Source organism: Cannabis sativa, chromosome 9 (genome assembly GCF_029168945.1).
Source record: "Cannabis sativa cultivar Pink pepper isolate KNU-18-1 chromosome 9, ASM2916894v1, whole genome shotgun sequence".
Classification (NCBI taxonomy): Eukaryota; Viridiplantae; Streptophyta; class Magnoliopsida; order Rosales; family Cannabaceae; genus Cannabis; species Cannabis sativa.
This window is the reverse complement of record NC_083609.1, coordinates 51,786,431-51,803,957: the sequence shown is the minus strand read 5'-3', so window position 1 is coordinate 51,803,957 and position 17,527 is coordinate 51,786,431. Positions and strand designations below refer to the sequence as shown.

General features: G+C 29.7%; 1 protein-coding gene and 1 pseudogene across 1 annotated transcript; one reads left to right on the top strand and one right to left on the bottom strand.

Moving 5' to 3' along the window:
• Positions 1–10,110: 10,110 nt before the first annotated feature.
• Positions 10,111–12,982, top strand: LOC115723338 (E3 ubiquitin-protein ligase RMA1H1). Its single transcript, XM_030652781.2, has 2 exons — positions 10,111–10,272; positions 12,078–12,982. The coding sequence occupies exon 2, from the start codon at positions 12,100–12,102 to the stop codon at positions 12,868–12,870; it is 771 nt and encodes a 256-aa protein (XP_030508641.2). The 5' UTR covers positions 10,111–10,272; positions 12,078–12,099; the 3' UTR covers positions 12,871–12,982.
• Positions 12,983–15,384: 2,402 nt separating this feature from the next.
• On the bottom strand, positions 15,385–17,048 carry LOC115723675 (uncharacterized; annotated as a pseudogene).
• Between the last annotated feature and the right edge of the window lie 479 nt (positions 17,049–17,527).

Below are 17,527 nucleotides of genomic sequence, written 5' to 3'. Positions count from 1 at the left end.
GCAGTCCGCTCATAAGTAGGGATCCTAACCCACTCCGTGAGAAGCTCCGGTGTTCCACAGCCTGGAACCCGGAGGAGAAGAAGAAGCGGTGACGATACTCCTTGACGTGTTTTTGCTGGTTGAAGGGGACCGGGCCCTCATTCAAAGGGTGGGCCCGGAAGCCATAAAAGTCGTCCTTAAGTTTGTCCCCCTTCTTGGGGACAGAAACAAGTTCACAAAAATACAATATCTCCACCGGACTGGGAAAGCCCCAACCCTGGGCGGAGTAAAAAATAAACAAGCGTGAAAGCAGGCGGTAAGCTTGAGGAATGAGTTGGTATGGCGCAAGGCCGACAAATACAAGGAAATTAATCTTGAAGGGGAAGCATAGCCCCCGTCATCAAATGCGTTTGGCTCTAAGCTCCGAAGCCTCCGTAATTGTGATTGGGCGTCTATGTATAGGGGTCCCAAATTTTAATTTTGTCTTAGGCCCCATATACCTTAGGACCGACCCTGCTGTATATAATATATACATCTTCCAATATAACAAAATTACTTCAATGTAATTTTCTTAATAGCTTCAATGAAGCATTATAATAAGTTTGGCTCAAGAAATTATTAGATAGCATTGTTATGCTTAATCTTAATGCTTCTACGTATATACTTATTGCTTTTAGATTAAAAAGGTACAGACATAAGTATAACAATATATAATGTAATTTTTTTTTTACGTATTTTGACATTTAAGAGAGAGAGTCTAAGCACATCAATCTCACTTTACATATATTTATATATAATATATATAAAGGAGTCTTTGATTTTGATTTTTTAAGAAAGAAAAACATTACCCACATTATTCTCTTTCAACTTAGTTTAAAAAAAAAATCACCACAACCATATACACTAAGATTCATAGATAATTCGGGGTCCTCCCTCTTTTTTTCTTTTTTCTCTTTTCAGTGTTTATTTATGCTTTGAGGAAGAGAAAAAAAAAACAAATATGAATATGAATTTTTTCTTGTCATGTACTGAAAAATTGATTTTTTACAAATGCCAATAATTATACTAAATTTCAGTAAAAATACTACTGTAACAGTCTGCAGCAGCAGAATGTTATTCTGTCACTGCAGAACACAATTTTACAAAAAAAGAAACCAGAATAAATAGTTCAGCATTTAAAAACTTGACACAAGAAAATTGTATGTAGTATTTTTATTCTTTCAAGCAATATTAGTCTACGGGACCACGCCTAGAGAATGAAATCAATTAGTAAAGTATCAAAGTTTACAAAAGCAATTGACTTAAACAAATTTAGACTCCCTCTAGTGATTTGCCGCAACCATTTGTAATCCACCTTGCAAATCTGATCTCTGAAACACACCAAGTAGTGAACTCCCTTCAGCTATTGATGTGTGCTTACTTCCTCCCGAAGAAGGCTTAAACAAATCTTCTCCTAAAGATATATGCTCACTTCCTCCCAAAATGAAACTTGGAAAAGTCTTCCCCCGAAGACCCACACTTGTTCAAAACTTCTCTTCAACCTATTCTATGAATAGTATGAGATCATAATAAGAAAACCAAAACCTAGTTGAACACTCTAGGTTTTTACAAATGAAACACTATTCTCACAAAGAAAGATATGAAAATATGAGACTATAAGAGATAAAAATCATTCGACTGCTCTCTAGGTCCTATTTATAGAACATAGCAACCCTAGAGATAGCCACAAAACGATTTCTCAGCTGTACAAAACTTTCTTAAAAAAAATTCTTGATTTGCGGCATCAGAATCGGATTTTACAGCAGCAGATCAGGACCAAAAATGAAACTTTCCAAATTGAACCAAGATCACGAATTTTGACTTCAAACCTGCCAAATAAAGTTTATTTGATTTGTTCTAATAAAGGCAAAACTGAAATCATCCATTAGAAAAATGGAAAGTCAAGTTTCGCAAAGTTAGACAACTTTTCATAAGGGAATTCCTTCTCTTACAAGAAGTTTGCTGAACCAAAAAGAGATCAGCTAAGAAGAAATCTTTCCTTAGAAGAAAAGAGTAATTAAATGCACAAAATCAATATAATAAAAATAATTTAAATACTCAATAAAAATGCACAGTAATTAAAAAATATTTTGATAACTAAATTGCCAAAAAAAAACCTAATAATCTCCCCCTTTGGCACTTTAGATAATCAAAATATTTTAAATAACAAACACCTACGAAACAAAGTTAGCGAAACAAATATAAAAACTCCCCGTGAAAAGCATAACATTAAACTAAAATAAAAAGCTAACTTTGACCAAAGATGAATACAAATACAAACCTCAACTCCCCCTGGACAGTTGAGTATACAAACAAAATTAAAATCCCAAATAAACCTCAACTCCTCCTGGACAGTTGAGTATACATTCAAATTAAAATCCTGAGTACTCTCCCTTTTTGTTTATCTATAAGGGTCAAAGACAAAAAGAAACCAATATTTTCCAAAAATTAAGATCTGAAAAACAATCATGGTCAACAATTAAACAAAATATAAAGGATAAGAAATCAAAATTTAAGAGGAAACTCATCAAAAATTTACTAAATAAAGCACATGTTGATACTTACCAAAAGAAAGCCAAATGACCAATTTTTCTTAGCCCAAAAGTCAAGTGACACGACACTTTTTTTTAATTATCATTTTTTTGTCAAAATAATAAAAAGAAAAAACTAAAATATTTTATACAAAAATCAAGTAATTCCAATGCATGCATCTTTTCAAGATTCATAAAAAGGAAAATAATCATGTTATGCTTTCAAAGATCATAAGAATTTAGTATCTCAAATACAAACCATACTTACCAGATGTTGAGAAAAAATAGACAAGTTACATAAAATGTGAACCAAACTTTATGTTTTACTAGAGAAGACTTACAAACTTGTATACACTTGTCAGACATTAGTGTATGCAGTGAAAATAGGATCATTAAGATTTTTATTTTTTGCCTTTTTCAATTTGATCCCGCGACTGGATGCTATCACAACATACTGAAGGTAGCCCTTTTCTATGGTAGTGCATCATCTTCATAACTCTCAATTACAAAGTTCCAGCTTACTCAAAAGATGACTTTCACACCTCAGTATGAGTAGCTCTATTCCAGCAAGGGGCCTGACAAAAAACTGAAACAAAAATCGCTCAACTCTATACATTAATACTTTAGTTTATCCTGATCACACATATGTAAGTAACTTGACTCTTTTAACCCAACCTCAAAAGTATGATGAGTACAAGAAACTAAGCTAATCATCATCCAAAAGCATAAACATGTTTCGTCAACCAAGAATGAAAGAAGGATAGATGCAAGATAAGGACTACCCAAAATTTTGACAAAATGGAGAACCAAATGAAAAAAATTAAATAATGCAAACCCCCAAAGATTTTTTGACGGAGTCAAACTGACTTGAATCTAAGGCTTTAGTAAAAATATCAGCCAATTGTTTTTCAGTATCAGCATATTACAACTGTAATGTTTGGTTGTCAACAAGTTCCCTAATAAAATGATGCCTTATATCAATGTGTTTTGTACGAGAAGGTTGAACAAGATTTTCACATACATAATGACAAGTAAGAACAAATGTGAGAGTGTAGCAATTATCAACAGATCTAAACCCTTGTAAAATGCATTGTTTATTACTGTTAAGAACAAAGCAATGATTATTGTCAAAATAGACGGTATACCCTTGATCACAAATCTCACTAATGCTGAGTAAATTAGCTTTTAGTCCCTCAATAAGCATAATATTTTTCAACCTTGGTAACCCTTCAAAATTGAGAGTTCCCATACCAATGACATTTCTTGTTAAACCATTGCCAAACGTGACCTCACCACATTGCATTGGTGTGATATTTACTAAAAAAATCCTTGTCACATGGCATATGTCTGGAACAACCACTGTCAAAGTACCACATTTGAGAAGAAACACTTTTATCAAAAAAAACCAGCTAGACATTTTTCTTTTTCATTCCATTTTTGTTTCAAAGCACTATGTTTCTTTTGAAAAATTTTCAAATTACCAAAATAATTTATTTTGTACAAATTTTCCATGGTGAAACATTTGGGTCGAATATGCCCCTTAATACCACGAAAATGACAGATTGGAACAAACATTCTTAACTGAGATCTTATCCTTTTTGAACTTACTAGAGACTTTCCTTCTGCAGACGACATTTTTGTAGCAGCAGATCTTAAATTTGCAGCAGTAGGTAAATTCGCTAGGACACTAGATTTTATAAATTTTGTTTTTCCAGAATTTTCAGTACCATTTGATCCAAGAGCAGCAAAGCCTCTTTGACCTACATTCTGAACTTCCTCAAAAATAGAAGATCGAGGATTAAGCATTTATATATTTTTATTGAAATTTTTAAGTTCCTTCTTTAATAGAATAATTTCCTCATCTTTTAAACAAAAATTAGTCTCATATTCTTTAATTTTCAATTCAAGAGATTCAGTTTGATGAGACAATTGTTTATTTATTTTTTACAATGATCTATTTTCAGAAGTAACCTGTATCCACTTTTCATACATAACCTTGTAAGACTTAGCCAGTGATTCCTCATAGATTTCAGATTCATCAGAATCAAAATTTTCTTTTTCAATGTTATTATTTAAACATACCAATCTTTCTTTCACCTGTGAATCACAAACAAACTTAGAAGAAACTGAGGTTAATGCAACATTTTTAGAAATATCTTAATCACTATCAGTTTCATCGTCACTCCATGTGACATTGAAACTTTTCTTATTCTTTTTCTGTGTATTTGCACATTCAGATTGAATATGTCCAAAACTTTCACATTCTCTACATTGAATTCTCTTTTGATTGTTAGTCATTGAAGGTTTTGAAAAAGTATTACCTTTGGAGAATTTTGGAAAATTCTTTTTGTCACTTATCTTTTTCATGTATTTCTGAAAGTTTTTAGTTAAAACATCTATCTCATCATCTTCTTCATCATCTGAATTTTCTTTTTTCAGCAACATTAAAAGCAATACCTTTACCTCTATCAGCAATGGACCTTGGTTTGTCCTTCTACTTGATTTGTTGATTCAATTCAAAAGTACGCAAAGAACACATTAACTCATCTACCTTCATCTTGCTAAAATCTTTTGCTTCCTCCATAGCCAAAAGTTTAGTGTCAAACCTATTAGGAAGAACTCTAACAATTTTTCTGACAAGAACAAATTCATCAAGCTTTTCACCAAGAGTAAAATATTGATTAGCTATATCAGCTAATCTTTCATAAAACTCAGATAGGGTTTTAGATTCAGACATTCTAAGATCATCAAATTTGGTCTAAAGCATAATAAACCTAGAACGCTTAACATCAGAAGTTCTCTCAAATTGAGTTTGAAGGATTTGCCAAGCATCTTTAGCGGATTCACAAGAAGATATAAGCTTAATATAGCCTTCACATACTCCATTAAATATAGCATGTAAAGCTTTGCTATATTATAAGCAGACAATTTATCATCTTCAGTAGACCATTCAAGTTCAGATTTTAATTTAGAATTACCTTCGAAATCTACCACAACAAGAGGAGACCATCCTGAAAGAACCATCCTCCATGCTTTCTCATCTTGAGACTTGATAAAAGCCCTCATTCTAACCTTCCAATAAGGATAGTTAGAATCGTTGAGGAGTGGTGGGCGAACAATAGAACTTTCTTCTACAAAGGGAAACATATTGCAAAAGCACAAGAAAACGTTAAAAAGATCACACTAAGAGTTTAGTGTCCCGCTCTGATACCAATTGAAAAAATGAGTTTTTGCAAATGCTACTAATAATACTAAATTTTAGTAAAAACACGGTTGTGATAGTTTGTCGCAGCATAATTTTATTCTGTCACTGTAGAACACAATTTTGTAAAAACAAACCAAAAATAAATAGTGCAGAATTTAAAAACTTGACACAAGAGAATTGTACGTGGTATTAGTGTTTTTTCAAACACTACTAGTCCACAGGTGCACACCCAGAGAATAAAATCAATTAGTAAAGTATCAAAGTTTACAAAAGCAATTGACTTAAACAAATTTAGATTCCCTCTAGTGATTTGCCACAACCCTTTGTAACCCACCTTGCTATTCTGATCTCTGAAACACACCAAGTAGTGAACTCTCTTTAGCTATTGATGTGTTCTTACTTCCTCCCAAAGTAAGGCTTAAATAAATCTTCTCCCGAAGATATATGCTCACTTTCTCCCGAAATGAGACTTGGAAAAGTCTTCTCCCGAAGACCCACACTTGTTCAAAGCTTCTTTTCAATCTATTCTATGAATAGTATGCGATCATAATAAGAAAACCTAGTTGAACACTCTAGGTCTTTACAAATGAAACGCTCTTCTCATAATGAAAGATATGAAAACATGAGACTATAAGAGATAAAGAGTGTTTGGCTGCTCTCTAGGTCCTATTTATAGAACATAGCAACCATAGAGACATCCACAAAAATGATTTCCCAGCTGTACAAAACTTTTTTAAAAAAAATCCTAATTTGCAGCATCAGAATCGGGTTTTACAACAGCAGAGCAGGACCAGAAAGGAAACTTTTCAAATTGAACTAAAATTACGAATTTGGACTTCAAACCTGCCAAATAAAGCTTGTTTGATTTGTTCTAATAAAGGCAAAACCGAAATCATCCATTAGAAAAAGGGAAAGTCAAGTTTTCCAAAGTTAGACAATTTTCCATAAGAGAATTCCTTCTCTTACAAGAAGTTTGCTAAACCAAAAGGAGATCAGCTGAGAATGAATCTTTCCTTAGAAGAAAAGAATAATTAAATGCACAAAATCAATGTAATAAAAATAATTTAAATGCTCAATAAAAATGCACATTAATTAAAAAATATTGTGACAACTAAATTGCCAAAAAAAACCTAACATGTACAATTAAATTTGGATGAGAGAAAACTAGATTTTTTTACCCCAATTTTTTTTCTTTATTTATTATTGATAATATATATTCTTTTCTCAAAATAATAACTACTTTATATTTATATGTTTCATTTTTACATAATACATTAATAATTAGGTATGTTAGGTTGTAAGTTATAGAAATACTATGGTGGGTATTAATACTATGATTAATGATATTATACAGAGTTTATTGATGATATTAATATAATTTATAATATATTAAAATAATTGTAGCACATTTTTTTAACAACTGTATATTTACTACTTTGATGTATATTTGAAGATAGTTGATATTATTACATCTCTACTTTAATTTGTTTGAGTATTAAAAAATATATCTAACAATATTGGTAACTATTTTTTCTTTAAATTTATTTTAAATATTTTTATCTATTTTTTTTTAACTCATTGCATAGTAGTTAACTCATAATGATTGAGACATAAGGTAGTGACATAATACTTTTCTTTTATGCATGGCAATGATAACTCATTATTTGATTTATTTTATGTTGAGGGCAAACCTAGCATGGCAATGATAATGATTTTGAAATTATATGATGAGTTTTTTTTTATAAATTTATCAATTATTTTTTTTAGATTTCTATTTTATATGAAGATTCTTCAATTTTTTTAATTATAACCTTTTAAAATATCTCTTTTTTATTTTTATTTTAAGAAAGAATTGTATGATAATTTTTCTACAACATCAATTTGTTTTTCTACCTAGTAGAATAATTATTCTAATTATTATTAAAAGAAATTATATTAAAAATGTTAAAATTTAAAATTTGATATATTATTATGACTTAATGATCACTAAACAAAATACAACCATATGCAAAGTGCAGTTTATTTTCAAGTATATATATAAAGGAGAAGTATGAGGCGGTAACATGACATTCTAAAATCACTCCAAAACTATTTTTCTCTTCTCTCCTTAATTCTCTCAATTTTAATATTTTATTAAAGCATAAATTTACAAATTAATATTTTACTATTTTTTTAATAATTTTTCTATAAAAAAAGTATAACTCTACAAATTGATATTTTATTATTATTTTAATTTTCTATAAAAATATAAAATATTTTATAAAAGTTAGAAAATAAAAATTAAATACCAAAAAAAAATATTAAAACTTAAATCAAATATAATTAATGGTGAATTTTGTTTATATATACATACATAAATAACAATCAATATATATAAAGCAGAGACATAAAACGGTGACATGATTCTCTAAAATTGCTTTAAAGTTAATTTTCTTTTCTCTCTTTAATTTTTTAATTTTTTTAATTTTTAATTCATATAAAATTATTTAAAAATTATTTTTCTCTTTTCTCCTTAATTCTCTCACTTTTTTTTTTAATCTATAAAAAATACAAAAATAACTCCATAAAACTCAAATTATAGTAATAATAATACAATATGCAACCTTAACGTTTTTGGCTTATTTTAAAAAACATATAATAATAGTATAAAAATGATATCTACGTTTTTTATTTTTTTTTTAATTTTTTTTTTAAAAAAATTAAGATATAATAATAATAACAATAACAATAACAACAACAACAACAACAACAACAACAACAACAACAACAACAACAACAATAATAATAATAATAATAATAATAAAAGAATCAGTTGTACGTGATACTAAATAATATTTCAATTGTACTTTTACCACGTTTCATTAAAAAATATTAATTAATTTTTAACAAAAACCTACTTTAAAATGATAACTTTAATCTCAAGTATCACATAATTATAGCTAAAGAACATTGTTATTGGACAACAGTAGTGCCCAACACCTTTCATAGGTGGCACATTACGATTGGTTAGAGATAGCTCCTAAATCTTATTTTTCTTTAAGTTATATGAGACCTGCTACTTAATTACACTAATAGTGATACCATGAAGGATTGCCTTTTAGCATTTCTCATAACTAAAATATCATATTTTTTTAATATTTATTTCTTTTTTTTTTAATTAAGATATTTAAAAAATAATATTTACTTTTTTTAAAACATATTAATTAATAATAAAAGAACAAACTAATGAATTTTCTCTATTGTCTTAAAAATATTAAAAAAAAAATCTATAAAATTCGAGATGAAATTTAAGAGTAAGATATAGATTTAGAAAATACGATAGTGACAACTACAAGTGAACTACGGTAATGACAAGGGATGAGATACAATGATAACAACATGTGAGATACGTTGATGAAAATAAGTGAGATATAATGACACTACAAGTGATATACAACAATAACAATAGTTTTGAATGATCGAGATATGAAAATAATACATTATGTGGAACACCGTAATTTTTTTCTACACCACCCTATTTATTTATTTTTATAAAAATAATTTCTTTTAACAAAGTAATTTAAAATACTACATATAATAAATTTTAAACTTCTTAATAAATAATTCTAAATAATAATTAATAAAATTGTGCATTTAGTTTTTAATAAATAAAATTATTAATAATAATATGAAATAAGATAATATATTTATAATTTTATTATATATTAGAATTATATTTTTAAGTAACTATTTATTATAATATTAAAAAAAAAACTTAAATTAGCTGTGCAAAGAGCGGATATATTGTGTAGTGAGTATATAGGGATAATTACATAAGGCACTATTTTTTGTAAAGAAATTATATTTTTACGTTTATTGAATTTTTTTTTTAATATTTTTACGGTTTTCTATAAAAACAACAAAAAAATAACAAAAAAATAATATCTAAATAATAACAAAAAATAACGTACAGATAACAAAAAGTCAACAACAAATTAACAAGAGTACAACATTAAAAGACCGCATTTTCTGTAAATAAAATTAAAAAAAATCATAAAAATGTTTAAAATTTCATGCAATCTTATTTTTATAATTTTTTTTTGTTATTTTTGTGTATTTGTGAAATAATACCTATTATATATATAAAAAATAGATAGGAGATAGTTTTATTTTTAAAAAAATAAAATAAGAAAGGAAGAAAAGAAGCGGAGGTCCACGTAAGCAATGAGAGAGATAATTATTTGTCAAATGAAATCAATTAGCAAACACGCGGGTGCTAAACGATAATGTTAATTAATAAATTTTTAATTTTTAATTTTAATTAACAATTTATACCAAGCGGAGGTCATATATATATGTAACATAACTAGTTTGCTCTCCCTTATAAATGCTACTCCTTTTCACATTCCTCTTTCCTATCGTATACAACTCCCACTCTCTCTCTCTCTTCCGCCATTAAAGCTCTGTTCTCAAGGTTTTCCATTGCTACAACCTCAACCTATTCTCTACAGCTTAGTAGAACACCCTCTCAAACTATCGGTATGCATTCAACTCTGCCTTCTCTTTCTTTTTGACACGCACGCTACGAACATGGTCAAAACCTTTTTTTTTAATATTTTATTTATATATATGTATGACGAAACAGTGTTCTTCCATGAATTTATCAATGAATTTGAGGAGGCATATATGTTTCTATACGCACATATTTATGAATGTGATTGGTATGGTATGGCGATGGCTTTTGTTTTTGTTTTTGTGATGCTTCGAACTTTAATTTGTTCATTTTGGTGACCAAAATAGTTGATAATTTGGTCGATCATTTACTCTTTTCGTTGTTTTGCTCTTTTTTATTCTTTCTTGAATCCTGAAAATAAATTGTCTGGGATTCTTTAAACTCTTTTCATTTAAAATTTTGTTTACTAGTGAACCCAATGGTAATCATAATAATTTATTTGGACCATTTTTCGTGCTTTACGGGGAACCAATATTTGAGATCCATTTTCTTAAGTTCAAGTTTTTTTTTTTTGCTTTTTGTTAATTAGCTTGCCTTAATGTAGATTTATTTTTCATCTTCCAATCATTAGGATTTGGAACCTTGTTATCCTAACATAGAAAAACTTGAGCCATATGACTTCTCTTGTACAAAATTTGTAGTCTTTAACAACTTTAAAGACCCATCGTTTGGCCCCTTTATGCTTTCTTCAGTGAGTTATGTGTTTTCCTAAAACAGTCCTTTTTGTATTTTCTTTTCTTTTGTTTCAATTGGTTTTGTTTGGAACAGAGATCCTGTTCGATGGCTCAAGAGCGATATAAAAACTGAGTTTCATTGTATTGTGTTTGGTTGGAGCTGTTATTGAGTATAACCAATAGACTCTCTACTAGTATAAAATAAATATATTTTTATCTATCTTTGGCTATGAGTTCGATTCGTTATAGACTATATTAAATATTTTCTAAGGTTTGTTGGTGTGTTGGTCAAGAATAATTATCACGTTGGTTCTCTCAACCTGTGGTGGTTGAACAGAATTTATGCTTTGGCTAATTTCTCCACCAGAAACCTGGTTAGACTTTTCTAAGATTTAAATTGTTAGATCTGATCTCTAGTGGGTCCTCAGAAAGATTAAAGAGGATGTTTATCTTGATGACTGTTGCTAGGGAATTGCGTATTTTCAGTTTCTTTATGGGATCCACCTAAAATTTGAATGATACTTATTTTTAAATATTTGTTATCTTCTTGCATAATAGAGATTTAAGGCAAAAAATTTGCTTTCACATCTTAATCATGGTTTTAAGTGGAATCAATGTTATTTATTGAATCTTGGTGGAAAAGCGTCTAGGCGACCAGTTTCAGATCAGTACCACTGTCCTTTAATATCTGGTGTTGACTAGGTTGCTTATACAGACGTGGAAACTTTGATTGTTAAACCAAGCATGATATTAATTTTATTCCTCTTTTTTCAACTTCTAGAAAGCTCAATTATAATGAAATACTCATAATAAATCTCTTGATCATCACAATCATTAATTTCTTTTCAGTTTTCCCTCTAGGTACAACATTTTGCCTCAGTTTTCACAAAATATCTGTAACTAATCAAGAGTTGTTGGAGTTTTTAAGCTTGGTTAATTATGCAAATTGACCTTTGGTAGCTGGGTCCAAGTCCAACAACACTTTTATGATATCATACATTCATTTTGTATACAATATACATTTATTGTGCACTGTTAAATGGTTGGAAGATCTTTGCTGAAACTTCCCTCACGTGTCTCTGATTTGTCTCTACTACATATCTGGTTTTTTTAAAAGAACACAAGTAACTAACATAGTTGTTTGTTTGTATGATCAGATCTCGGAAGCAACCCAATAAGATGGCCTTAGAGGAGTATCTTCAAGATGGCTTGTCTCAGAACAGCTCTGTTGAAGAAACTAAATCATCATGCCAGAAATGGAAATCTTTCTCAGATGATCTAGATAACAACCCATCAGCGGGTTTCGACTGCAATATCTGCTTAGACACAGTTCATGATCCAGTGGTTACTCTTTGTGGCCACCTCTATTGCTGGCCCTGCATATACAAATGGCTTAATTCCGAGAGTGTTTCTTCTGAGAACCAAGAACCGCAGCCTCAGCCTCAGCCACAGTGTCCTGTTTGCAAAGCCGAAGTCAGTCAGAGCTCTTTAGTCCCTCTGTACGGCAGAGGCAAAACTACTACACCCTCTAAAGGAAAGGCTCCAAATCTTGGTATAGTAATACCGAGAAGGCCTCTTGGTCCCTTTTGTGGGGTTGATTCACCAAGAACTACTAGTACAAACCCATACATGAGTAATCCACAAGTTTATCAACGTGATTATCCTAATCAAAACAGCGTTTATAGGGGTGGCTATACTTCACCTATGCTAAGCCCTGGTAGCACAGTTGCTAACTTGTTGGATCCCAATGTTGGGATTTTTGGCGAAGTGGTTTACTCAAGGGTGTTTGGAAACTCGATTACAAATTTGTATACGTATCCCAATTCTTATCATCTAGTGGGAAATGCTAGTCCAAGAATTAGAAGGCTTGTTATGCAAGCTGATAGATCACTCAGCAGAATCAGTTTTTTCTTGTTTTGTTGCGTAGTTTTGTGCCTCCTTTTGTTCTGATAACACATTTGTTTTTATCTCCCTCACACATAGCACTAGTGTAATGTAAAATTTAAGAGTAAAGAATACGGAGTGAAATAACAGAAATACAATCATCATACATTTTCTATTAGTTTTTGTTTGTCCAAACCTCAATTGATCAATCTGCACAACTTTACAGCGTGTATGTATAATTGTGCAAAACTGTGCAATGCAAATATACAAATCTCACACGACATTTGAACTGACAGAATATGGAATGGCTTCCACAAACAAATCATCTAATCTTAGGTCTGTTTCAATGACGTACGTTACAATCATATAGAATTATCGTTTTTGGAATGGAACTGTGGTCCTTTACACAAAGGACAATAGTTCTGTTCTGAAGTATGGGTTAAAGATAAGATTTGGTTTTGTGGGCATCCAGAAAACGACAACATGTAAGTAGTGATCATAATTCAGGGTTATTATGATGGTATTAGCAATGGTCCGAAGGAGGCGGTCCAGCCTTTCCAAACCAAAAAAGGTAAATATGATTAAATATTAAAAGACCACTTCAGGAGTGGGCGGTAGATGAGTTCATAAATGTCCCCATCATAATAATTTTGTCCAAAACTAAAACCAAAAGGTGATTAAAAAAAGAAAAGAACGACACGGAGGTGGATGCGATGGTCTTGGCGGCGGCACGGCCCGGAAGGGGTTGGTAAATGGTAATGTGGCCATCGCTGTTGCTTGTTGACCCTTCAATTTGCTCATTCCTCACAAAAGGAGTCATTGGACTAGTGGCCACTTATTTTTTTCTAGATGATGCTACCCTACCCCACCGTTTTTTTGCCTGCCCATACGTTTTTAGAAAAATAATAATAATAATATAATAAAAGATTAGAACAAGCAATAAAATATAGACCTAGTGGCCAATAGGTACTTGTAAATGTATTAGGGATAATATATTGAAATTGTAAATGTATATAAAACTAATAGGATTATCACTTTTATATACTATACTAACTACTAATCACAGTTACTCTTCACACAAATTGAGCTATAATTTCTTTCGAATGAAATAAAAATGCCCATATTCGTACTATTCACATCATCTTATGAGTTTAGGTACAACTACCCAAGTCTTTGCAAGTCCATCAACGCAAAAAACTAAAAAAGAAATACAAGCCAATAATTAAGAATGGAACAAAAAAAAGAGAAAGTGTGTGTTGATAATTTTGCATGTTTTTCTCATCTTTTTATTATTATTATTATTATTATTATTATTATTATTATTATTTTATTTTAACACTAAAATTCCAAGAGTAAACTCAATAGTGAAAACCTAATTGGCTTGTAAAATACTAGTGATACAATCAGAATGATCGTGCCACTAAATATAATAATCAATTAAGGTAAGAGCTAATTTTGCTAAGTGTGCCACACTATTAGCAAACCTAAGACAATACTGAAAGAAATACTGTTAATTTTTTTTTAATAAATAATCCTAACTATACAATCTAAATAACAATCTCATTATTAGCTTCTCTACTTTATTCTTCAAAAATAAATCACCAAACCTTATTTTCTTTATTTTATCTCACATTTTTATATTATATTATACATCAAATTCTTTATATTCTTATCGATATTATTAAAATAATATATATTGAATACACTAATAATGTGTAAATTAATAAAATATTATATTATACATTATATATAACTAAAAACAGTAGTAAACTCAAAATAAAGTATTATAAAACTAATAAAATAAATTTTAGCTCACTTTCTCTCCATACCTACATGTGGAGATGAGAATGCAAATGTATTATTAGCTAAATTACAAAGAACTTGATGGATGAGTTAATATGAACTTTTAGCAAAAATTTTCAACCTTTTAGCTATTATAAAGACACTATAACAGTGCTCTAAGATAGATCAATCTTATATATAATCTAATGGGACACTAATTTGATGTGACATATCAACTTTTTTTTTGTTGATAAGAAAAAAATTTATATATTGACCTAAGGTCAACCCCAATGGGTATGCAAAAACTCAATTACATTGTGATATTACACCAAAACCAAATTCAACCGCACGGCATTTGTATAATTATTTTTGGGTTTATTTACAGTGTCCCACCATATTTTGGTGGGCATTATAGACAGCACTATTTTTTTTAATAATTATATAATATTTAAAAAACTAAATAATTATAAATAAATATTAATCAAAACTTTTATAAATATATTTGTTTGTATTTTTATATTTTTAAGTGTGCTAAAAAAATAATTTAGGGGTGTTTACGGTGCGGGTAGTACAGTTTTTGACCATTTTTTAAACCAATCCGCACATGTAGTTTTTCTAATTTCCCAAACCACACCCGCACTGCGAAACTAAAAAATCGTGAAAACCTTACCGCAAATAATGGTGTGATGCGGTCAATTTTTGCGGTTTGGACTGTCGCCAATAATTTAACTACCACAAATACAACAAAGCTTGAGCAACACTTGTCAAAAATACCATAAGGCTTGAGTTGGACATTCACATATTGGACCTAACTAAATAAAAAAATTCGTATTTTTATAATGTGCGGTGCGGTGCGGTTTGAACCGCATATTAAAAATTAATTGATTAACACCCCTAAAAAATATACACGTTAATTAAATAGTTAAATTCATCAAAAAAAATATATATATATATTTGTAACACTTATATCAAAATAAGAAAACTATATACTACATCCATTAATTAAAAGTACCTCATAAAAAAAATTAAAACATTACACATTTAAGCAAACATATAAAATTAAATTCAAATACACTTAAGGAAACAAAACAAACAAAGAGCTTAAACAAAGTTAATAAAACTAACATCATAATGAAACATACTAACACAACACCAAAACAAAGCAACAAAGAACTTAGAAAAAAAAATTAACTAAATCTAAAACTGCGGAAAGTCATTTCCAGTTCCGCCAAGATAATTATAATATTGACTAATCTTTTGATGGATTTTCAGATCCTTCACCTAAAGATCCTGCATCTTCAGTTCCTTGATGTTGAGAAGCTCGGTATTGAGAACCCTGATATTCAGATCCTTCTCCTTAATCTTCATGTTGAGATGTTTGTGCTCTTTTTTTTAGTATTCTTTTTTTTTTTTCACTTTGAATATACTTACGACTCTCTAGATAAGATATAGAGTTTAAATCCATAAATATAATTTTATTTTCTTCTCTCATTGTAGCCACATCATTTTTTTTTTTGCTTTTGAATCCTATTTTTTTTCTCTTTGAATTTCAATTCTGTCACATGTACTCTTTCTTAATGCTTCAACAAGTCGTTCACTCTTTTCCATTAGTTTTTTATATTGTTCTTCACTTTTGACTTTTTCTTTTGCTTTCTTCACACCAATAGGTCTTTCTGTTAAGTTAACATCGATTTGTTCATCAGTCATATTGAGATCAAATGAATTTATAGCAGGGGATGCCGATGTCGATGACTCAAAACCGAGAGAGCCTGATTGGGATACAGTAAAGTTTCCACCTTGTTATTGAAATCTAGTTGCTCCATTGGCATTGTTATTTGTAAATTTCTCACAATCTTTAAGAATGGGCCACACATGATTGTATTTGAATCCTTTCTTGTATTTTGGATCTTGTGATAATAATATTTTTGCTTGATTTATCTATAAAAATTAAAATATTTTAATGATATGAATATAATTTGAAGGCAAGCAATTATAAATTAACTAATATAATAAACACTCACAATATCTTGCTCTGAAGCACCACTCAGATTTTTGTTTTCAATTTGATTAATGGATCCTCTGAATTTTGAAACTGTAGCAAGAATTGTTGTCATTCAGCTTTGCAAAGATCTTCTAGGTCTACGTTGAGTCATAAACATCTCGGGTAAGTGGTACTCAGCTTCCACTCTTCCCCAAAATTGATCTTTGGATTGGTTTATTCCTATAATTGGATTTTGAGAAATGTCAAGATATACACGACATAAATGTATATCTTCTTCAAGTGAGTATGACAAAGTTCTAATTGAAGACATTTTGGAAGATAAATTAGAAGAAGGGAGAGAAATATACTGAAGATGTGTATTCATTCAAAGAGTAATATGCTCTTATATAGGGGTGTAAAATGGCTTGATAATATTATATTTCTTATCTTCAAATTTTTGAAAGAGTTAAATTTTGGATATGATTTGACTATGCCATCTAATGGTTGAGATGATGATCAAATAAATCCAGTGGCCCAAATTCATTTGTCAAGTATCTTTACTTTAAATTTTGGGAAGAGTAAAATTTTGGGAAGAGTAAAATTTTGGGAAGAGTAAAATTTTGGATATGATTTGACTATACCATCCAATGGTTGAGATGATGATCAAATAAATCTAGTGGCCCAAATTCATTTGTGAAGTATCTTTTTTTTCAAATTTTGGGAAGAGTAAAATTTTGGATATGATTTGACTATACCATCCAATGGTTGAGATGATGATCAAATAAATCCAGTGGCCCAAATTTATTCGTCAGTTATCATTTTTTTTTAAAAAAAAAAATTTGAGAAGAGTAAAATTTTGGATTTTATTTGAGTATACCATCCAATGGTTGAGATGATGTCAAATTAATTGATTGGCCCAGATTTATTCGTCAGGTATCTTATCTTCAAATTTTGGAAAGA